Below are 24,968 nucleotides of genomic sequence, written 5' to 3'. Positions count from 1 at the left end.
TATTTGATTTATATTACACTGATATTTTAAATTGGAATTTTTATATTCTTTTTCACTTTATAAATGTTTGAAACCTTTAAATATAAATTATACTATATTTTCCTGTAATTTAAATTATCCTGTATTTTCCTGTAATTTAAATTATCCTGTATTTTCCTGTAATTTAAATTATCCTATATTTGATAAAAAACCAAATCCTTTAAATGAACTACAAATTTGGTATTTTTCGTACAAGAATTTTTTGAGCATTTCAGTCGTCACCTTGAAAATATTAAAATAATAGAAAAATAAAGAATTAAACTAAATTATAAATAAAATAATTTCTGCGTTTCTTTATATAAATATGTATAACATTTTTAGTTAAATCACGATATTGTTCGTAATAATTAAAATTAGTAATCACTTAATTTTAAATTGGACTTAATTTTTTTAGTTAATTCACAATATTGTTCGTAATAATTAAAATTAATAGATCACTTAAATTTAAATTAGAATTAAAATTTTTAGTTAAATCACGATATTGTTCGTAATAATTAAAATTAGTAGATCACTTAATTTTAAATTTTTTAGTTAAATCACGATATTGTTCGTAATAATTAAAATTAATAGATCACTTAAATTAAAATTAGACTTAAATTACGTCTAAGAACTGCCAAGCTGGTAATTTATTTTCCACGTAAAAAGTGAATATCAATAGTACGAGGGAATTTTTCCAGTTGCATATTTCGGCGAAGCGGTGTTTCTATGGGTCATTGACACGCTGGCCGGCCTCCGCCGCATCGCGCGCTTCACCCAAATGCAACCTGATTTCTCTGATCCGCTTTGTTTACCACCAGAATGTAGATGTCGTTAAAAACAATGTTGTATATTTTTAAAACGACTTTTCTCCCCCTTCCCCTCCGACTTAATATTATAAATTTTTGAAGTAGTATCAAATTTCGGGATGTCGTTAAAAACAATGTCTGGTTCTCGGAACTGAGATGGAATTTTTTTAATTTTATTGAGAACGAGACGTATAGTAAAATAAAACTTGGTTATGATAATTTCGGTTTCATAATAATTTAGTGTTTGTTTCAGGGGCGTAGAACACAGGTCAGGGAAAGTCAGGGAGTTTGGAAGAGGGCTTACTTAGTCAGGGAATTTGAAAGTAGACCTACATAGAGTACGGGGGAAGTCAGGGAATTTGAAAGTAGACCTACTGAGTCAGGGGTAAGTCATTGAATTTGAAAGTAGGCCTACAGAGTCAGGGAAAAGTCAAGGAGTTTGAAAGTAGACTTACAGAATCAGGGAGTTTGTAAGTACAGAGGAAAAGTCGGGGAAATTCTTTCCCCAAATTTTGTAGGAACACTTGAGTAAAGCAATTAAATTTTTGCTGCAAACAGGTTAAATATTTACGCATTAGGTAAAAGTCAAGGAATTTGAAAATGGTCTAGGGAATTATAAAAATTAGTATGAAGGTCAGGGAAAGTAAGGAAATTTAATTTCGGTTTACAAATAGAAAACGCTTACAAATATAGAAGTTAAGAATTGCCACATTTAGGCATAAAATAAGTCAAGGAAAATCTCCATAAATGGCCAGGGAATACCTGGAAATGTCATGGAATTTAAATAAGATAAAATTTGTGGCAACCCTGTTGGAGTTTTTCCGGAGTTTACGTCGTCATTAAGCTCGTCTAACTATTGAAACTCGCTCATTATCTGGTTGATAAAAACTGGTTAGGGGAATATCAGCGAAACTTCAAATCGGACGAAATTTGATAGTTGAGACCTTTGCCCTACAGAGAAAGTTGAATTTCCAAGGGGACGCTACTCTGTTGTTGGGATCTTAAAATATGGTGCTCTTGCACCTGGAATACCAGTTAAATCATTTTTATCAAAGCTTTTCCGTATTTTCAGTTAAATAATTATAAATGGGGAATTTTCGTTACATAATTATAAATGGGAAATTTTCGTTAAATAATTATGAATGGGAAAATTTCGTTACATAATTATAAATGGGGAGTTTTTGTTAAATAATTTTAATAATGGGAAACTTTAGTTAAATAATTTTTAAAATGAGAAATTTTAGTTAAATAATTATGAAAATGAGAAATTTTAGTTAAATAATTTATTATAATTATAAAAATGGGAAATCTTTGTTAAATAATTATGAATTGGAAATTTTTTTCATATAATTAAAAATTGGAAATTTTTTTCATATAATTAAAAATTGGAAATTTTTGTAAAATAATTAAAAATTGGAAATTTTTGTCAAATAATTAAAAATTAGAAATTTTCGAATTATAAATGGGAAAGTTTGGTCAAATAATTATAAATGGGAAATTTTGGTTAAATAATTATAAATGGGAAATTTTGGTTAAATATTTTAAATGGGAATTGTTTCATAAATTTAAAATGCGTATTTTCATTACGTAATTTACGTTGATAAATTTTTATTGTATAATTATTAAGTGGGAAATGTATCATTTTATTTATTAAAAAGTGGGAAATGTGTCATTTTTAATAATGAATTGAAAAAAGGTTTCATTTTATAATTATAAGGTGGGAAATTATTTAATAATTTTAATAATGAGAAAGGTATGAAAATCGTGGTGGCTACAGACGCTTTGTAAACAAAGGGGAAAGGGTTTTATATCGGTATCATTAGGACGAGCCTAGTCTGTGAACTCGCGAATCAATTTTAAAGCACCGTCTGCGTAAATATCGGATTGTACGATTCCCATTAACCCAGTCCGCCTTCTGACATTTAACACTTCAATTACGACCTTGTATTAACTCTAATTAAATCTTAACGAGGATTAAATTGCCTTAAACTCACTTTTATTTAAATTAAGTAAAAGTTTCCCTTTAATATTTTTATAGAGACTACAATTCGTTGTAGAACCATAAGTAACGTAATAAATATAAGTATGACACTGAACGATATGAGTTGATGAAAGTCTGTATCGGAACAGGAAATACGTCACTCCCTACACTCTTTCAGGCCCGTCAAGAAGGCGGAGAAGGTGTTACAATTTCCTGGGGCCCATCTGGACCCTGAGGGCCTGGATTTGTACAAGCGAGGTACATTTCTAAAAGATTTATCTCCAGTATTAGCGGCTCTCTTTTTGAGCGTGCAATGATAATTTTACCAGGGCCCGGGCCCCGCTCTCACTGCTAGCTTAGTTTGATGGTAAATATATACGAATGAAAAAGTTACCGCAGTAACGAAACTATTGTTTATAAAAGCCTATTTGATCTTCCTGTTTGATAAGTCGTTATTATTTTAATAAAGTTAGCTTTATTTTAATTTTTGAAAGCGTTTTAATTTTTAATAAGCCTTGGTTTCTCCATAAAGAATGGGTTAATTAGATTTCATAGGAATAGTTACCTGGCAGCTAGGAGCAACAAACACAAAGAGAACGCAGCCGGAAAGACGAAACGGTACTGACTCTCCACTTACAACAAGCGTTACGTACCTCTAGGCCGTACAAAGGATAAAACCTAGTAAACGGCAATTTTGCCATATTTCGAGATAGTATATTCAACTAAGAGCAACAAACACAAGGAGAACGCAGCTAGCCTATAAACACGCTAACGCAGTGTTGTGTACAAATTTCATTGGACGAACCTTTACGCTGAACGTTTTACGGGCGGGGGGAAGACAATTTCCGACGGCAGCAGGCACTAAAGCGTCCAACCAATGAAAATTGTACGCAAGAAAATGCACGACTTTTGACGAGTTGCGTTCTCCTTGTGTGGGCAGTGCTGTGTTTGTTACTCCTACTAGATAGAAATCGGAAAAGGTAATTTTGATGTCGGGAATGGATTTTTCCTATGCTCGCGTTATTTAATCGGGAATGGGAATTTCGGTAATGGTAGGGAATGAGAAAATCTGTCAAATGGGATGCGAATGGTTGGAAGGTAAATATTCAAACTGAAATGGTATGGAAAAATATTATTATCAACAGGAATGGTAACATTCTAAGTCTGGAATGTGTCATACTTATTTTTACCATGTTACTTATGCTAGAGCTTAGAAGCGAGTACAATTTCGTCGGAGAAAAAATTACGTTATCCTAAGCGTAGTTAATTAAATAATTATCTTCTAGCAAAACCCTACTAGTACCATCAATTTTTTTTACTTAAATTTAAATTTCCGGCGAAAGCAATTTATAGGGTCTGCCTGTAAATCTGAATCATAGAGTAGGTTCTATATGGGACACCGGCGGTGGGGTAACAAAGGGGTAGGGGAAGCCGAGAAAGTTGGCACACCGAAATCTTTGGACATCTTCCAAAAACACTAAAAACGTGGAATGTAGTAGTTTTCGAGGATCATAAGAATCGTCTCTTGTTTTGTCATTATTTCCACGCTCTTCGTAATATCCAACTGTCAACCGCAAATACAACGTTTCTACAATTTCATTCAGTTTTTAATTTAAAGTTCACGGTATGATTGTGAAATATATTTTAAAATATATTGTTGATTATCAGAAATTGTCCTACATCTGTAGATAAATCTTAAATATTTTTCTTATAATTAACAAAAATAAGTAATTCAATTTTAAATATTACGTACATGAAACATTTTGCGGACATAAATGAAACGTTTTACGGGCATAAATAAAACGTTTTACGGGCATAAATAAAACGTTTTACGGGCATAAATAAAACGTTTTACGGGCATAAATAAAACGTTTTACGGGCATAAATAAAACGTTTTACGGGCATAAATAAAACGTTTTACGGGCATAAATGAAACGTTTTACGGGCATAAATGAAACGTTTTACGGGCATAAATAAAACGTTTTACGGGCATAAATGAAACGTTTTACGGGCATAAATGAAACGTTTTGCGGGCATAAATGAAACGTTTTGCGGACATAAATGAAACGTTTTGCGGGCATAAATATTAAATTATACATGTTTATAAAATATTTATAAAATGTTTTTTTTATAAATCTCTTAAAAAACCCTAATTGAGATAATACAATTCCAAATAATTTTGAAAAAGTACCATTAAATATAGCACTGCATAAAAAATGTTATAGCTTTTAAATAATATTTTTAGTAATTAAAGATTATTTTTATAGTAGTCGATACTTACTACTAGCATATATTAACGTAATAAGCTGTTATAAATACGCGAATGATGCTAAAAACAATTGACAAAAATTACAAAAACACAAACCCACGTGACAATAACCAGCCGGGAAATAAATAAATTTGCATGAAAAGCGTTTAAAAGCAGACGTAATAGACATACGCGGGAGGCGAAGAGTAAACGTTTCCTTAAGTTGTCCGAAGTGGCTTAAAATCGCGGCTTAAAAAGCCATTCGCGTTGTTGGCAAATAGTATAATCTTCGCTGACAGCCGATAAGTGCTGGGCGAGCGCGCGCTCTCGGAGCATCCCCCCCTCCCGTCTTCGCCTCTCATTCGCCCCCGTTGGTTGTCATAGCAACGACTCCCGCTACTTTCTCTCTCAGCGGGCGGCGGCAGAAGAGATCATTGGTAAGCGGTAAGCGTGGCGGAAGCTATAAAATGGCTCGTAAAATGGACGGTAATTCTAGCTTTCATCCGCCCTTTCTTTGGGCTGTCAATCTACTTTGTAACGAGCGTGTAATGCTCGTCTCTCTCCTCGCCGCGCGCGCCCTCTGGCCTAACACTCCGTTACCTTTATGTAGAGCCGCAATCCGATACTTGGTGGCGCTGCTGTTGGCGTCTTGTTTTACGTGTTTTGTTTATTGACGGAATATACTTCGGACAATATTAGGCGCGCATACACGCGCGCACAGACTATACTCTATAGGATGCGCGCGCTAAAGGACTGTTGGCCTGTCACGGCCGAGAGAAGCGAGCTCGAGGAAATCTTTGTAGTAGTCCTAACGCGATGCACGATTGCTACAGGTCAGGGAATTTTAAAGGGAATCTGAACTTAACGCCTTCTTTATGGAAGACCCCTAACAGGGTTGCCACACGTCAGGGAAATTTAAAATTGTCCTAAAAGACGGGGAATTTCAAGAAGATCGGGGAATTCGATTTTCTCTTGACACTTTTTGAAGGTAATTTTACTCTAGATCTATGACAAATTCAATGATTATCATTTATTTCCTGGAAAGTTTGGCTAATTTTTTCAACGTTGCAATAACCTTTTTACTGAAATATAATTCCATTCAAATTTGTAAAAGGTCAGGGAATTTGATTTTCTTGGACACTTTTTGAAGGTAATTTTACTCTAGATCTGTGATTATCATTTATTTCCTTCAAAGTTTGGCTAATTTTTTAACGTTGCAATAACCTTTTTACTGAAATATAAGTCCATTTAAATTTACTAACTTCTGGTAAAAGTAAAATGTAAAATATACATTTTGGCCTTAAAAAGTCAGGGAAAACAGGGAATTTTAATCTAAAAATTGTGTGGCAACCCTGCCTAACAATTTGGGCAAGAATTCACTAACTAGCGCCAGAAATATCTTAAGCCATATTATGGAGTGACCAATATTGTAAGTGTTGGTGTTCCACACGAAATACCCAAAGTTCTATTCCCTTTAAGAATATGTAAAAAGTCAGGCCATTTTACTATAGATTATGTGACAAATTCTATGATCATTTAGTGCCTTAAAGGATCTAGTAATTTTCTTAACGCTGCAATAAAACGTTTTTACACTAAAATATAATTTGAATTAAATTTATTAACTTCGGACAAAAATTAAATATAAAGGCCTTAAAAAGTTAGGGAAACTCTTTAAACTGGTGAAGATCAAAGTTAAGTATCTTTTCGCATCAACTTTCAATCATTTCAATTCAATTTATTTAATAGTACTTAAATATTCAATAAATAATTTTATAAAAAGTGGTCTTGCCCAACTTGTTAAAATGTTGCTCTTAAGACCCGTCTTTATTAGTATTATCTTCGCACGAGCGATTTGCACGCGCGCTAGAAAAAGCTATTCTCCTCGCGACTGTAGCGCGTGCTCGTAGACTTGCCAACTTAACTTTATAAAAAGAACTATTATTAAAAATCAATAATAATAGAAACAGGATTTAAATCAATTAATAGTATTTTAGATTTTATCAAAGAAATCAAAAGAATCAACATACCTGACATCAATATTGTCGATCGATTGATCACACTTTAGAAATCAATTAAAATTATATAAATCAAATTAATAGTTTTTGATTTTATTTAAAACGTCAGATAAATAAATTTCCTATTTAAATCAAATAAATCGGTTTTATTAAAGAAATCAAAAGAATCAGCAGACCTGTGACAGATCAACAGTCACAGATCTGTCAAAAAAGAGTTCACACTTTAAAAATCAAAGAAATTAATCTTTTTAAAATCAAATAAGTCGATTTTTTCGATTGTATCAAAAAATCAACCGACTTTCGACAGATACATAATAATTAGCGAGGCTAATACCCAAGGCACCACCTTAGGCGGTCGTAAAGTTGAACTATATAAGTTTGAGTAAAGATTTGTGATAAAATATTTTTACAAATTAAAACTAAGTCAGTTTTAGAAATATCCTTATTTAAAGTCATGTTTGTAAAAATTAAAGTTTAAATAATTATCTAATTTGTTATTATAATGGTCCCTATTTGGTTCCTACTTTTAAAAATTTGGTTCCTATTTAACCCTATTTCTAGCCTGAAAAATCCCCTATTTCCCTATTATTTTTTCAGATTTTGGTGGGAGCCCTGAATCAAATCAAATAAAATTATCTTTTTAAAATCAAATCAAATAAAATTATCTTTTTAAAATCAAATCAAATAAAATTATCTTTTTAAAATCAAATCAAATAAAATTATCTTTTTAAAATCAAATCAAATAAAATTATCTTTTTAAAATCAAATCAAATAAAATTATCTTTTTAAAATCAAATCAAATAAAATTATCTTTTTAAAATCAAATCAAATAAAATTATCTTTTTAAAATCAAATCAAATAAAATTATCTTTTTAAAATCAAATCAAATAAAATTATCTTTTTAAAATCAAATCAAATAAAATTATCTTTTTAAAATCAAATCAAATAAAATTATCTTTTTAAAATCAAATCAAATAAAATTATCTTTTTAAAATCAAATCAAATCAAATTATCTTTTTAAAATCAAATAAAATTATCTTTTTAAAATCAAATAAAATTATCTTTTTAAAATAAAATAAAATAATCTTTTTAAAATAAAATAAAATAATCTTTTTAAAATAAAATAAAATTATCTTTTTAAAATCAAATAACATAAAATTATCTTTTTAAAATCAAATAACATAAAATTATCTTTTTAAAATCAAATGAAATAAAATTATCTTTTTAAAATTAAATAAAATAAAATTATCTTTTTAAAATAAAATAAAATTATCTTTTTAAAATCAAATAAGTCGATTTTTCGATTTTATAAAAAAATCAACAGACCAATGACATCCTTTAGAAATCAGTTTAAATAAAACCTATTTAAATCATTAATCGATTTTTTTACAATTTCATCAAAAGAATCAACAGGCACCCTTTGAAACCCAATTTTGATAGAGATGATAATACGAAACTTCTGAGCAGACGGCCGCTTTTCACTGTCTCGAGACAGAATTTGATTGAAGACTCTATTATCTCCTTTTATTGCCGCTTATTTACTCAAAGTAGTATTTAAGAGCTATTGAGCAACGGCGCGTGCCGACCAAGGATCACGAATAATATTACAAAAGACAAGCTTATCTTTCAAACACCTCTCTGTAAGGAGAAAAATATTGTATTTCCAAATATGATAATTTCGGAATAGAAGAGTAGCCAAAATTAAACATTTCAAGGTTTCGTAATGGCAAAAATTTATTTATTTCTACTTTGGTAGAATGACTAAAGCCAGGGTCACACTAGAGTTTAAAACCCAGTTTAGGTCGGTTTAAATGCCAGTTTTTAACCGCTGACGATAATTCTTGATTCACACGTGCGAAATTGCTTCACCCCGGTTCGCTGATAGCCAAGGCTTAACGTCATTTCGAATTTTGACCGGAATTTTGAAAATACTAAAATGTTTCCCAAAACAATTAGTTAGTCATGTTTACTATAAATACAGTAATATTATTTGACTTTATTTAGAATTGTATTCCCATTATTTTGGAAAATACGAGCAATTTTACTTCCCCGCCTGGTCGTTTTGAAAGCGATTCTAAGCACTTACCCCTAAAATCGCTTACCAGCGTGAGCAATCGGTTCGTGTTGGTTCGGGAAGCAAGTCGGTTCGCTAAGAATCGCTTTCAAAACGTCAAGGCGGGGAACTAAAATTGCTCGTACTTTCCAAAATAATGGGAATAAAATTCTAAATAATGTCAAATAATATTGCTGTATGTATAGTAAACATGATTCACTAATTGTTTTGGGATACATTTTAGTATTTTCCAAATTCTGGTCGTAATTGGAAATGGCCTTGGCCGGGGTGAAGCGATTTCGCACCTGTGGACCGAGAATTATCGTATCGGCCGATATATCGGCCTATTTCTTTAATATCGGTATCGGTATTAGAAAAGTATTTTCAGAAAAACATTTAAAAATAAGAAAATTCTCGATTAACTAACTAATGATAATATTTGATTTGATTGGCCGCGCCACGTACGCCAGACTTCAGAAACTAGATCATACCTTTTTTAGACAGGGGTTACGAGTGTAAAAAAATACAAACAACGATACAGGGTGTTAACTAAAAAATGGACCAGGGCGAATATCTCAAAATGTGTTTTAGCTACGATTTTGAAATTTTAATTTGTTATAGAGCACTCAGGGGGTCACCCAACTATGAAAATTTCAATGACCTTGAACCATGTCTTCAAGGTCATTTGAAAATTAACTTTAGAGCCGTAAGAGCTACGAAGTTGGTTCCAATTAAAAAGTTGTTCCCCGTCACATTTTATGGTTAACTAGCTTTGACTTGATCTGATTTGCGAAATAGGAAGTCGAGAAATGTTAGGCCAAAAACAAGATGGTCGTTAAGTTGATAACGTGTAGAAGACGAGTTTTGGGAGCTAAAATTTTCAAACTGAAGACCCTCAACCACAATGAGGTTGTCTAACAAATTTCAGTACTCTAACAAGAGTACTTTTAAAGTTATCAGTTGAACATCGTCTTTAACACGTTATCTTAACGGCCTTCTTGGTCGTTACAATATCGGTATGACGGTTGTACCCATATCCGAGGGACAGCTAAATAAAATGATTATTAGGACACCCTCGTATGATTAAATGATGATTAGATTAGATTAAAATTAAATCTATAGCCTTGGCTGTACAAAGATAAAAAATGATTAAATCATGATTAAATTTTTAATCATGATTATTAGGACACCCTGTAACAAAGTGATCTGCCCCTCGCCCATATCTGTGCATCCCTAGTCAAAACTGGCATTCAAACCGACCTAAACTGGGTTTTAAGCTCTAGTGTGACATTGGTATAGACGCTTAAAGTCATTCTCTCAGTAGAATTAAATTCATACTTGATAATAGTTCAGCCAAATGTCGATTTCTATAAGCGAAAAAACTTGCTCAAATATGAAAATAAAATAACAATTTCAAAGATGCGATTCGCGCTCAAGGTCGCGTGTTCGCCTCCCCAAATGTACTTGCCAGAATTTTATTTACTGTTTCTCGAAGTCGTTTTCACTTGAAAGTTGAATTTCTCAAGAAATGTCGAAATTGTCGCGAAGTAGGTGTTCGTTTGCTTTGGTTGGATCATAGAGAATATAAAAAGGAATGGCAACCATTGTTTCTTAAATGCCACTTCGTTAGGGCTGTGCGAGTAGTGGTTTTAGGCAATCGAGTCGGTTAGAGGAGCCGGGTTCGATCCCAGCTTGTGGCACTGGGTGAAAACTCGGAATAACTCCTTCCGCGTTGAGTTTGCAAGTTCTCTCCCCCACTGGTTTAAGGGGTTTTCCCCCGAGTTCTTCGGTTTCCCCTTCCATAAAAACTTGTTGAGGTTAACGGTAATAGTTAGTGTAGGGAGCTGTTGGCTCGATCTCGTGGCATGCAGGGCTTGCCACCACCCTCCTACGCATTGTAACCCGGGCACGTGAATTAAAGGCTTCAAAAGTCGCTTGACGACTTAGGCCTAAGGTGGTGCCTTGGGTATTAGCCTAGCTGATTATTATTATCGAGTATTAAATTTTTTGTCGAGTATTCGAGTCGCGTAATATTGAAGTTGAATCGAGTACTTTTTCTCTTATTCGAGTCGAGTAACTAAGAAAACACCGAGTAATATTTTTAACGAGTAGGGTGATCGAGTACTTGATTAGGAGCTGGTTTTATTCGAGTAATTATGAAATTAAATTTAAAAAGAGTATAAAGTAACTTTTAATGTCGAAAAATAATCCCTTAATTTAAATGAACCACAACTTTGTAGGTACCGTTTACTGCCCCCCAAAAAGTTATAAATACCCCTCCTTGAACTTTTCAACAAATACTCGACGAGTTTAGAGAGCAGCTTATTCGAGTAATCGGGTACCCGAATATGCCATTGTTTGGTACTCGGTAATCGACGAGTATTCTCCAATTACTTATTCGAGGTCGAGTTGGAGTACTCGACCTCAAAAAAGACCGAATACTCAATGACGTTCGAGCTCTCGCACAGCCCTACACTTTAGAGAAAAGTCTAAGCCAGTGGAAAAAGTGTCTAATAATAAATTTTTGAATTAAAATTATATAAATATATCAAGGAAAAGTAGAACCAATAAAATAAAATAAAAGTAAGTAACCTACATAAATTTGAGGTTTGAAAGAACAATTTAGCAGACGACCCATATGGTTCCGGACAAATCTTTATTTCGTTAAAAAATAGCCCAAAATAAATACCAAAATCTGGCAACTTGGTTAATGTTTGACTAAAATCAGGGTTGCCTCGCGTCAGGGAGAAGTCGGGGAATTTAAAAATAGGCCTAAAAAGTCAGGGAATTTTAAGAATTTATAAAAATTCAGGGAGAAGTCAGGGAATTCAATTTTATCTTGACACTTTTCGAAGGTAATTTTACTATGACAAATTCTATGATTATCATTTATTTCCTTCAAAGTTTGGCTAGTTTTTTCAACATTGCGATAACCTTTTTTACTGAAATATAAGTCCATTTCAATTTATTAACATCTGATAAAAGTAAATATTAAATGAAAAATTTGTCTTTAAAAAGTCAGGGAAAATCTTTTGAACTGTTCAGGGGAAACGGGGAATTTGAATCTCAAATTTTTTGGCAACCTAGAAAATAGCCCAAATACAATTTTTAAATTTTTTTGGGGGATTTAAAAAAAACATTTGCCACTGTTTGCCGTATTAGCCAGTAAAGTTAGTATTTACCACAATTCACCACATTATTTACCACTTCGGAACATTGATAGCAAATCACTATATATACATATAGATTAACCCCCTAAACACCCCGATCAAAATCCTAGTTTTAGAACCTCGAGATAACTTTGCGAACGCTTTCAAATCCATCGTTTCTATTTCTCTTTTATATTTTCTAAGGTTGGATTTAAGGCCGCTATAGAACACGGGTATAGGAAAACAGTTTGAACATATTAGAGTTTCTTCTCAGACCATTTACTTCCAACGGGACTCGTTACATCGCACTAAAAATAATCGTCACGATAGCTGTTAAATTTTGGTGGCGCCATCGTTTGTCCGTTAACGTTACCTTTTAAGGTGCCTTTTAAATAATAATTACAGGGTGACCATTCTTTCTTTATTTTATAATTTTTGCCTATATTTCGATGTTTTCCTATATTTTCCTATAATTTAACCATTTTTCCTATATTTTCCTATAATTAGATATTATTTTGTATTTCGCGCGGTTTTTTCTGATTTCCCGCGTGCCTAGTTCGCTTTTCGTAATACAGATTAAGATAATCGTCGTCTGCTTAAAGGAAGTTCTATTAAAACCAATTTAAATTTTATTTATGCAAATTTTCCTATATTATCAAAGAGAATACTCCTATATTCTCCTAAAAATCGACTGTTGAATTTCCTATATTCCTATAAATTTTTTGGGGTTTTTCAGTGGTCACCCTGTAATTATAATTTTGTAATTATTCTGGTATTAGTACCATGAAGTAAATCTATTTAAATTTTAATTGTTAGTTTTAAGCATGCCGGAAAATGTGGAATTTGTGAATGAAAAAATGCGTTTGCGTCTTTTCAGGCTGACTTGTCGGGAATAAAATGGCGGCGTCTGTCGTGTGAGAGCATCTTGCGCGTCGAGCCGTTGGACGACCCGGTGCTGTCGTCCTTCAGCAAATGCCTCAGCGCCGACATCATCTGCGTGTGGAGGAGGGTCAGCCGGGCCTCGGGCCTGGGAGGGGACCACCACCCGCAGAACCAGCACCCGGGACAGCAGCACCACCCGGGAGGACACCACCACCCCGGCGCGCACGGGGGCCCGGGACGCAACGGCATGGGTGGCGGAGGAGGCCCCATGGGTCACGGCCCCAGCGACACCTACCATCAGCTCCAGTACAACAAGGAATTGTGGATATTCTGGTACGGAGAAGAACCCGACCTCTCCGGATTGGTCTGTCCAGAGCTCAGTGGTGAGTACCCAAGTTACCTTTGTTTATTGCCAAACGAAATCAACCGTGGAACTTAGTAGCGGCACGATCTATCGGTTAATATTGTTAAATTTAAGAGAAATAAACAGATTCCCCCTATTAAATTTATTCGGGGCTTCCTCGTAGCGTTGTAGGCTAAGGCCTTCCTTGAAACAATGAAACTGCCGCCAACACGTCACAGATCACATGGCCGATCTAAGCTCGTTACCATAACAACGAAAACGGGCCACACCCACGATCAAATTGCGTCACGATTTAGATCGTATCACGTGACTAATTTGAAATTTTTTAATTTACCCGAGCTTAAGGTTACCTTTAGATGTCCGTGGAAGCTTGACCTAAATTTGACCCATTGGTCAACGTCGCTTGTAGCCTAGGTATAGTTTTAATGATTTGTTCGACTAGAAGAACATAGCAGACTAGTTAAATAATTGATATTAAAATAAATTTAATTTTATCCAAAAATTCAGATAACTTTATGGTTAAAGTCAACGGCAATAAAGTGCGTAGACGATGAGTGTAAAAATCTACACTCCGACAAGTTGTCCTTACATATTTTCTAGGGGTAGCATAACCCGTCGGTTATAAACTAATAAGATGAAACATTTTATGGCCTTGTATAGCTCCATCAATTTTATTAATTAGATTACCTTTTTACCCAAACGTATCCATCTACTAAATTATTTTCTTTGCTATTGAACCGTACGATATTTGAAAACTAGATTGTGGTAAATTGTGGACTAGTTTAGTTAAATATTAACAATTTATAATAATAATAATTAGATATTTTATTAATCCCTTAAACAATAAAAATTTTAAAGATTTTTAATATTTTATTTTAGTAGTATGAAAATGCCGTTTTAAAGATACCGTTCGTCTTCGAATAGGCATTTCGATACTACTGAAATGACCGAAATTTTACGGACAGATTTAAAGTTTTAAATGAATGTCTTGAAATTTCCGTTTCAACCCCAACCCCGGAAAACCGCAGATTACCAAATATAAGCAAGCAAACACTCGTAGGAGATCCAAGGAATTTAATTAATATTGACTTATTAAATACCAGAAAATTAATTACAAGAACATTTAGGGTGGAAAATATGAACCAGTAGACTTAAACGTTGATTAGATCAGAAGTATATAAAATATACTCTAAGAAGTACACCATATTTATTTTCTAAAATATTATACTGTTTATAAATAAATTAATATTTCTGTACAGTGTAATATTTACGTTTGAAAGTCTGGTGTTCAAGTAGCGATAAATTAAAGAAATTATTTCTGGAAGTCTGGAAATCTACAAGAAATATCCCGAGAAATATTAGAAATCTTGGGAAATCCGCAGTAATACAAGAAATAGAAAAACACAAGAAATATCCCGAGAAATATTAGAAATCTTGAAAAATCCGCAGTAATACAAGAAATAGAAAAACACAAGAAATATCCCGATAAATATTAGAAATCTTGAAAAATCCGCAGTAATACAAGAAATAGAAAAACACAAGAAATATCCTGAGAAATCTTGAGAAATCCGGCGTAATACAAGAAATATCCCGAGAAATATTATAAAACTTGGGAAATCCTCAGTAATACAAGAAATAGAAATCCACAAGAAATATCCCGAGAAATATTAGAAATCCTGTGAAATCCGCAGTAATACTAGAAATAGAAAAACACAAAAATATTAGAATTGTTTACGAATTCCGCAGTAATACTAGAAATCTATAATGAAATATAATTTATTTTGAGAATCATCGTAAATATTTGAGAAACGTTTGGGGTTCACCGGGAATATTTCCGACCTAGCGTTCTAACTTGCAAAGGTACACGTTACAATTCACTGGCCTAGACGTAAGAGGCAATTTATGTACTTCTAACGAGATGAGTCCCTCCTTACAAAAAGTAGGTCAACCGAGTGGATCATTTTCGTCCTAGATTAAGTAGATGAAAATTTAACAAGTGGACTGGTCTGCCCCCTAACGGCCGCCTAATGAACTGAAACAAGTTAAAACCGTGTGTACAAATTAATCAGTCTACCCGGAGTTCGGAGTCCCCTTACGCTAAATAGACCATTTTCGTAGCGCCAACCCTCTTCAGTTTGAACTCGGCAGCTCTTGGCTCCCTGAAGAGCGTCCGAACGTTTAAAAGGCGCCATCCAGCGGCAACAGAAGGCGGATATTATTTAATCGAGCCTCTCTCGTTTGTGTTAATTCCCGAAGCTACAGAAACGATACACCTCCTAGCTTCACTCTCCGCTACCGTCACCGCGTATCTCTCCGTACTGTCAGATAGCGTAGATTTTACCCATTCGAACGGCTTTCATCGAGGTTTCCCCCGTTATTCTCATCTACTGGAAACCGGGTTTATGGATTTTTCTATCAACGGAGTCCAGAAGATCCCAAAACGGGAACGAGATTTCGGAGGGGTCGCGCGTAAAGGCACACTTCCTATAGCTTGTAATTTTCCAATATTTCGATTGTCTCGCTATAATAGTTATTTTTATAAATAGACCTTTCCATAAAATGTTCGTTACGGTAAGAGGGGGAAGGGAAACGGTTTTTACAAGGACGAGTGTCAGTATTTACAAAATTAATCCAAGTGATATTAATACTAAGTTTTAAAATAAAATCCACTTTTGCACAATTTTAAATATTTAATTTGCGCGCTACGCACGTTTCGACTCGATCGCACGAGTCTTCGTCAGGCACTAAAAATAATATTTATTTCTTAGCAACAAACGATATAGATGTTTTCTCGCGACAACGGAACGACAAAAAACCAATGACAATTATTAAGGAAAGCAATACAATATATACGCATAAGGCGGGCGGGGAAGTTTGAAAAAGGGATTTGTAAGGGGATATACGATGGTGTAGCGGACCATCTTCACGGTTAATTTTTTTATTAATTTGTTAATATTTATTTTTAATATTTCAAATTGTGCGAAAGTGGATTTTATTTTAAAACTTAGTTATATGTACAAGGCTTAGCCAGTTATAAATAATTAATAAATTTGTTATATGTTTAAAGTTTAAAAGTATTTCGTTTACTTAACTAGTCATAAAAGAAGAGGATTTAAATTTTTAAAATAACAAAACATTTTGCACGGTTTCGATGATGTTTAACAGTTGATGTTTATAGCCTCGTGAACTATGGCTTAACATTTCATTGACAGCCACAGTAGTGTATCAGGTAAAGATTGTTGTTTATCATAAAATACTAGCTAATAAATATATAAATATTTACAATACTTTCACAGAATTGATATGAGTATTGCAATAATAATTCATTTAATCAGTATCGAAAATAAATTAAAATAAATTTGAACTCCGAAGTCACTAAGCCTAACCCGAGCTCCGTGTAAAATGTTTGTGGTAATCTTACCGGAAAATGCAAAAAGTACAGCCAACTTTTTGTTTAGTTTTAGCGAAATTGGTGGTGGGTGACGTAGAAATATTTTAAGGAAAGGACTATTCAGCTACTTACGTCACGATGCCATAGCTTTATTAGAGCAGTTTTGACACGCGCGGTTTGCACGCGCACGTGAAAATCCAAGGTTTCTCGCGCGCTCGTAATATTACCAAAGATAAAGCTGTGACATAGTAGCTACATTCAAACCAGAAGGCCACGTTAATTTATAAAAACACCTATTTGACAATTTTCCCCTATTTTTCGTACTTCAATATAGTTTTAAAGCTCGTTAGAAGGCGCTCGAAAACAGCCAGCCTTTTACTAAAGCACTATTATCATTACAGCTGGCTGGTGTTTTGAAATGAAAATGTAATATTACTTTAATATATCCATAGAAAGTCTGATGTTTTCATATTAAATGTAATATTACTATTCAACCAAAGTTCCTTTAAAAGCATTTGTTTTATCTTTATTAAAATTATAACGTTCTTATAATTTCCTATATTTACCTAAAAATTACTCCTTTAATTTCGTATGGGAAAGTTTAAATTTAGGTACCTAATCTACCAATTTCCGTACGAACAGGGTGACTAGACTTCCTATATTTCCTATATTTTCCTATATTTTTAATGCCTTCCTATAAATTCCTTTATTTTCACCTATTTTCCTATATTTTCCTATTATTTCACGATCTTTTGAAAATGAGATAATTTTTTAAGTCTTGAAATCCGCTAAGTGATCCAATAATGCAAGAAAGCAGTGTACAAACAATTATCAATATTCTAGGTGATTCGAGTCAAAGTATACCGGTATGCAGTAATTACCCTATCATTTTCCTATTTAGTTTCCTATATTTTCCTATAATTCGCTTATTTTCTATTCCTATATTTTCCTATAAATCGCCTCTAAAATTCCTATTTTTCCTATAAAATTTCCCAAGCCTTTCCCTGGTCACCCTGTACGAATATTTTTTTGAGATATTTTCTTTAACATAATAACAATAAGTATGCCAATTAGGAAGTATTATCACCTAGCTAATTTTAAGAGCTATTGCGCAATCTAGGTTTAGTTTTCAGCACAGAGCCTCCTAGTGTCGAAATATGCCCAATTCCAAATTTACTACTCAGTTAGAGTGCGATTCCAATTCGGAGCTAGTTGAGAATTTCAGTGTCAAAAAAGGATCGGTCACGAAATCAGCATTAAAACAATAGGAAGCGTCATACTTATTGTTAATTGGTTACTTATGGTTGTATCTAGAGACAAACTTTTGTAATAAAATAAACTGTGAAAGAATTAGAATATATTCTAGAACCTAAAAGTTTTAAAGTCTCTACATAATATATTCTAGAACCTAAAAGTTTTAAAGTCTCTACATAATATATTCTAGAACCTAAAAGTTTTAAAGTCTCTACATAATATATTCTAGAACCTAAAAGTTTTAAAGTATCTACATAATATATTCTAGAACCTAAAAGTTTTAAAGTCTCTACATAATATATTCTAGAACCTAAAAGTTTTAAAGTATCTACATAATATATTCTAGAACCTAAAAGTTTTAAAGTCTCTACATAATATATTCTAGAACCTAAAAGTTTTAAAGTCTCTACATAATATATTCTAGAACCTAAAAGTTTTAAAGTATCTACATAATATATTCTAGAACCTAAAAGTTTTAAAGTATCTACATAATATATTCTAGAACCTAAAAGTTTTAAAGTCTCTACATAATATATTCTAGAACCTAAAAGTTTTAAAGTATCTACATAATATATTCTAGAACCTAAAAGTTTTAAAGTCTCTACATAATATATTCTAGAACCTAAAAGTTTTAAAGTATCTACATAATATATTCTAGAACCTAAAAGTTTTAAAGTCTCTACATAATATATTCTAGAACCTAAAAGTTTTAAAGTCTCTACATAATATATTCTAGAACCTAAAAGTTTTAAAGTCTCTACATAATATATTCTAGAACCTAAAAGTTTTAAAGTATCTACATAATATATTCTAGAACCTAAAAGTTTTAAAGTATCTACATAATATATTCTAGAACCTAAAAGTTTTAAAGTCTCTACATAATATATTCTAGAACCTAAAAGTTTTAAAGTATCTACATAATATATTCTAGAACCTAAAAGTTTTAAAGTCTCTACATAATATATTCTAGAACCTAAAAGTTTTAAAGTCTCTACATAATATATTCTAGAACCTAAAAGTTTTAAAGTCTCTACATAATATATTCTAGAACCTAAAAGTTTTAAAGTCTCTACATAATATATTCTAGAACCTAAAAGTTTTAAAGTCTCTACATAATATATTCTAGAACCTAAAAGTTTTAAAGTCTCTACATAATATATTCTAGAACCTAAAAGTTTTAAAGTATCTACCAATTATTCTATAGAGGCCAATAAAGTGTCAATAGAGAACGAAAAGAGTCTTTAGAATGTCCTTCGAAAGAGGGAAATGTTTTGGAAGAGGCCCATTTGTGGCCGGTCCCGGCGTTCGGTCCATGAAGAAAGCGGTAAGCTGCGGAGGATTGAAAACAGATTTGACTTTTACGATATGGCCCGAAGAAATATCGGCGTGTTTCGAAATGGCCTCGCGTGTTAAATGTCCCCGACTGACCGTTGTCCACTTGAGCGTCCAAGCACGAGCATTTTATTAACACGCGATAAGAGAGAGGATCGATCGTTTCCAAGTTCTCGCAATATCGGGGCGGCACTGCAATTTCCTAATGACTATGTATTGATTTCATAGTTTCGGACGCTTTGTGCGAAAGATAAATATAAAGAGCTGGAATTTTTAGTGTACCCAGTAAATTATTTTTCATTACTCATTTTACTCATTTCTACCAACTAAATTATTCGTCATTAATGATATTACATTATTTTTCATTAGTGATATTATGGATTTCTATAAATTAAATTATTTGTCGTTACTGATATTATGGATTTCTATAAATTAAATTATTTGTCGTTACTGATATTATTAATTTCTAGAAACTAAATTATTTGTCATTACTGATATTATTAATTTCTAGAAACTAAATTATTTGTCGTTACTGATATTATTAATTTCTAGAAACTAAATTATTTGTCATTACTGATATTATTTATTACTATAAACGAAATTATTTGTCATTACTGATATTATTTATTACTATAAACGAAATCATCTTGTTACTGATATAATTATTTAATAAAAAGTAAACTATTTTTCGTTATTGATTGCATTAATTTCTTCAATATAAATTATATGTTACAGATGATATTGATTTTATTAATTTTCAATTCGTACATTATTTATAGTTCCTTATATTATTTTCATTACTTATTAATTTCTACCAAGTAAATTATTTTCTATTAACAGTGATTATATTAATTTCTTCCAAGTAAATTATTTTCTATTAACAGTGATTATATTAATTTCTTCCAAGTAAATTATTTTCTATTAACAGTGATTATATTAATTTCTACCAAGTAAATTATTTTCTATTAACAGTGATTATATTAATTTCTACCAGTAAATTATTTTCTATTAACAGTGATTATATTAATTTCTTCCAAGTAAATTATTTTCTATTAACAGTGATTATATTAATTTCTTCCAAGTAAATTATTTTCTATTAACAGTGATTATATTAATTTCATCCAAGTAAATTATTTTCTATTAACAGTGATTATATTAATTTCTACCAGTAAATTATTTTTTATTAACAGTGATTATATTAATTTCATCCAAGAAAATTATTTTCTATTAACAGTGATTATATTAATTTCATCCAAGAAAATTATTTTCTATTAAGTGATTATATTAATTTCTTCCAAGAAAATTATTTTCTATTAACAGTGATTATATTAATTTCTACCAGTAAATTAGTTTCTATTAACAGTGATTATATTAATTTCTACCAGTAAATTATTTTCTATTAACAGTGATTATATTAATTATTTCCAAGTAAATTATTTTCTATTAACAGTGATTATATTAATTTCTCCCAAGTAAATTATTTTCTATTAACAGTGATTATATTAATTTCTACCAGTAAATTATTTTCTATTAACAGTGATTATATTAATTTCATCCAAGAAAATTATTTTCTATTAACAGTGATTATATTAATTTCTTCCAAGTAAATTATTTTCTATTAACAGTGATAATATTAATTTCATCCAAGAAAATTATTTTCTATTAACAGTGATTATATTAATTTCTTCCAAGTAAATTATTTTCTATTAACAGTGATTATATTAATTTCTACCAGTAAATTATTTTTTATTAACAGTGATTATATTAATTTCATCCAAGAAAATTATTTTCTATTAACAGTGATTATATTAATTTCATCCAAGAAAATTATTTTCTATTAACAGTGATTATATTAATTTCTTCCAGGTAAATTATTTTCTATTACGATTAATGATTAAAATTTCTTTAAAGGATTTTACACAAATTCGAGTAATTTATATATTTATTTTTGAAACAAAAGCGTAAGTTTTTTTCTTATTTAATTGGGGAGAGCGAAGAACGTAAATTCCGCTTTATTAAAATAGGCAACTCCAAACGCTTCCTGTATTTTAGGAAGAAGAAAATATCGCAATCCGGAAGTGTGTAAAGTTTATTATTACGAAAAGACTGAGTGGATTTCAGTGGGTGTACTTTGGGTGAGGTAGTTGGTTTTAAAGAGGCTGTAACGATTTCTTTGGGAAATTAATAGTGGAATTAATCTTGAGATTTTTACTTTTTAATTAATAATTTAAATTTGGAATTTAATATTGTTAAATTTCAGAAATAATTGGAATAAATTATACATTTTTTAAAGAAAAATCAACTATGGTTTCAAATTAATCTTAGAATTTTTAATTTTTTAACTCACGGTACCTGAAAACCTGGAAAAATCGGGAAATTTTAATATGGGTATAAAAATCGGGAAATTTTACAAATTAGTCTAAAAATCAGGGAAAAGTCGGGAAATTTTACAAATTAGTCTAAAAATCAGGGAATTTTACAAATTAGTCTAAAAATCAGGGAAAAGTCGGGAAATTTTACAAATTAGTCTAAAAATCAGGGAATTTTACAAATTAGTCTAAAAATCAGGGAAAAGTCGGGAAATTTTACAAATTAGTCTAAAAATCAGGGAATTTTACAAATTAGTCTAAAAATCAGGGAATTTTACAAATTAGTCTAAAAATCAGGGAAAAGTCGGGAAATTTTACAAATTAGTCTAAACATCAGGGAATTTTACAAATTAGTCTAAAAATCAGGGAAAAGTCGGGAAATTTTATAAATTAGTCTAAAAATCAGGGAATTTTATAAATTAGTCTAAAAATCAGGGAAAAGTCGGGAAATTTTACAAATTAGTCTAAAAATCAGGGAAAAGTCGGGAAATTTTACAAATTAGTCTTAAAATCAGGGAAAAGTCGGGAAATTTTACAAATTAGTCTTAAAATCAGGGAAATGTCATATAATGTAATTTCGGTTGATAATAGGAAACTTTTTCTAAAATGTAGGTTTAAATAAAATATTGGCCCAAAATAAGTAAGGGAAATACTGGAAAAGTCAGGGAATTTGATTGTGAAAAAAACTGGCAAGGCTGAGTAATAAGTAATCAAATTTAACACTAGTAAATTCCTAATTGAAATAAATTTAAGTATTTATTTTTTAATCAAAAATCTAAGAATCGTTTAAAATTAATCTTGAAAGTTAAACTTTTTAATTAATAAGAAATTGGATATTTAATATTGTTAAATTTGATAAATAATAATATCTCATTAAAGTACCTTTTGAAATTATCTTAATTATGTAAATGCAATTTATTGAAATCAATAAATTTAAAACTTAACGTACTGAATTTGTATGTTAAAATAAAATAAATTATACTTCAAATAAAGTTATTAAAATGCCTCTTAGTTTTAAAACAAAAAATCAAACGGAAAACATTTTTCCCACGTTACAAGAACAAAATATTTCGGGTAAGCGCGCTCTGATGGGTTGATAATGATGGAATCGAAATCGGCGTTGGGTCCACTAGGATGTAGGAGAGTCTCCGACCTTTTTTTTCCTTCGTTGTTTGGGGGGGGGTGGGTGAAACGTGCGAAAACCAGGGAATCAATGGCATTTTTACATCGGCAAGAATCACTGGAGTTCCCCTTTTTACTGGCTGGCAAAGCACGCTCTTACCTAACACCTAGTAGGTGATCTGCAGAAGGCAGACTGTACCTTAACGCCGCCTCTGATTGGGACCGTCATCGGGGGGTCTACAACGCCCGGTATACTGTAAGGGTGGTCGAATCTGCGAGGTTCAACGGCCCTGAGGGGAAGGAACTCGACTAGTCTCTCTCTCTCATGTCGGATCGTGGTCCCCGACGGTAGAGATAGGCCTCAACGGACCAGCTCTGGCTCTTCGCTACAACGGGGTGAATTACACACACCGAAACCGGCAATGGAAAAAATTCGGTTTTTCGTTTCACAATTTTTTTTTCACCAGGAAAAAATGACCCTAGAAAATAATGTCGGCTTCCAAAAAGGACAGAGACAGAGAAAGTAGTTCTCATTTTTTTTTATTTTTCAAACTTCATCGTTTCTTACAACACAAGTTGATGAAAGGGCGAAATGTAGTTCGGCGTTTAAGTCGCCATCTATATTCGCGAAAACGAACATAAAGATAATATTATTTTAATATTTAATCCTTGGTAATTTTAATATTCATTTAATTCTTGGTAAATTTGATATTCATATCTTGGTAAATTTGATATTCATTTCTTTGTAAATTTGATATTCATTTAATTCTTGGTAAATTTGATATTCATTTAATTCTTTGTAAATTTGATATTCATTTAATTCTTTGTAAATTTGATATTCATTTAATTCTTTGTAAATTTTATATTCATTTAATTCTTGGTAAATTTTTGATATTCATTTAATTCTTGGTAAATTTGATATTCATTTAATTCTTGGTAAATTTTATGTTCATTTAATTCTTGATAAATTTGATATTCATTTAATTCTTTGCAATTTAATATTAAATGCCGACTACATAAGTTATTCGATTTACTCTTACACTGGAAGCTGGCTGCTTGCATAGCACATGTCTTGCAGCGAGCCAACTTCCAGTGAAAGATGGAGCAAACCGAATAACTATGTAGTCAGCCTTTAATTTAATTCTTAGGAAATTTAATATTAGTTTAATTCTTAGGAAATTTAATATTAGTTTAATTCTTAGGAAATTTAATATTAGTTTAATTCTTAGGAAATTTAATATTAGTTTAATTGTTAGGAAATTTAATATTAGTTTAATTGTTAGGAAATTTAATATTAATTTAAACCTCAATTTTAATTTAATATGAAGTCAATTCCTAGAACAGACAGCGCCGAAGCGAAATGCTCGTTATATACTCTCCTTCAAAGCCCTTCCCTGGTGCCTTTGACTGGCTATGGTGTCAACCAAAACGAAATTTACATGTATACGATGATTCATTTGAATTTTAAATTAACAATTTATGTTCTAAGTTAAGGTTAAATTTATAATTAACGAGTATTTTATCAGGCCCCTTTTTATTCTGTAAATATCGAAATTCGTAACCGCTAGTTGTGTTAGATGGCGCCACGTGTTCCATGAGGGATCTTGATTTACGTCTGTTGTTATTCATTTCTCGGCGACAGCTAAAAAACAATATCCAACAAATCCGGATTTCCTTCGAGATAGCGTTGAAGTAGTAGCAGTATATTTTTAAGTAAAGCATCACTTAAAATAAAATGTTATTAGTTTCTTTTTGTAATTACATTTCCTCGTCAGACCGTTTAAATTAGCGACATCTAGTGTAAATAAAAGCATGAAATCGAACCTCTAATGGAATCGTTCTAATTTATTGTTTCACTATAACCAATTTTTGAATCGTGCTATTTATATACTGGTATTTTGACGTAATATAATATTGCAATTATATTTTAATAGTAATAGAAATAACTGATAACGAAATCAAAGATACAATTTGTAAACAAAAG

The 24,968-nt window shown here is 31.6% G+C and overlaps 1 protein-coding gene across 1 annotated transcript in view; it reads left to right on the top strand.

The window, feature by feature from the left end:
• The window catches only part of LOC149958848 (mediator of RNA polymerase II transcription subunit 13-like), a 63,086-nt gene that overhangs the window by 4,637 nt on the left and 33,481 nt on the right, over nt 1-24,968 (top strand). Inside the window, exon 2 of the mRNA XM_090166246.1 lies at nt 13,148-13,535. Coding sequence (XP_090022372.1) covers nt 13,148-13,535 — 388 coding nt within the window. The remainder of the gene's footprint in view (nt 1-13,147; nt 13,536-24,968) is intronic.

The sequence above is a fragment of the Leiobunum rupestre genome, chromosome 2, assembly GCF_980474605.1.
Source record: "Leiobunum rupestre chromosome 2, qqLeiRupe1.1.hap1, whole genome shotgun sequence".
Classification (NCBI taxonomy): Eukaryota; Metazoa; Arthropoda; class Arachnida; order Opiliones; family Sclerosomatidae; genus Leiobunum; species Leiobunum rupestre.
This window is presented reverse-complemented; position numbering and strand designations above follow the sequence as displayed.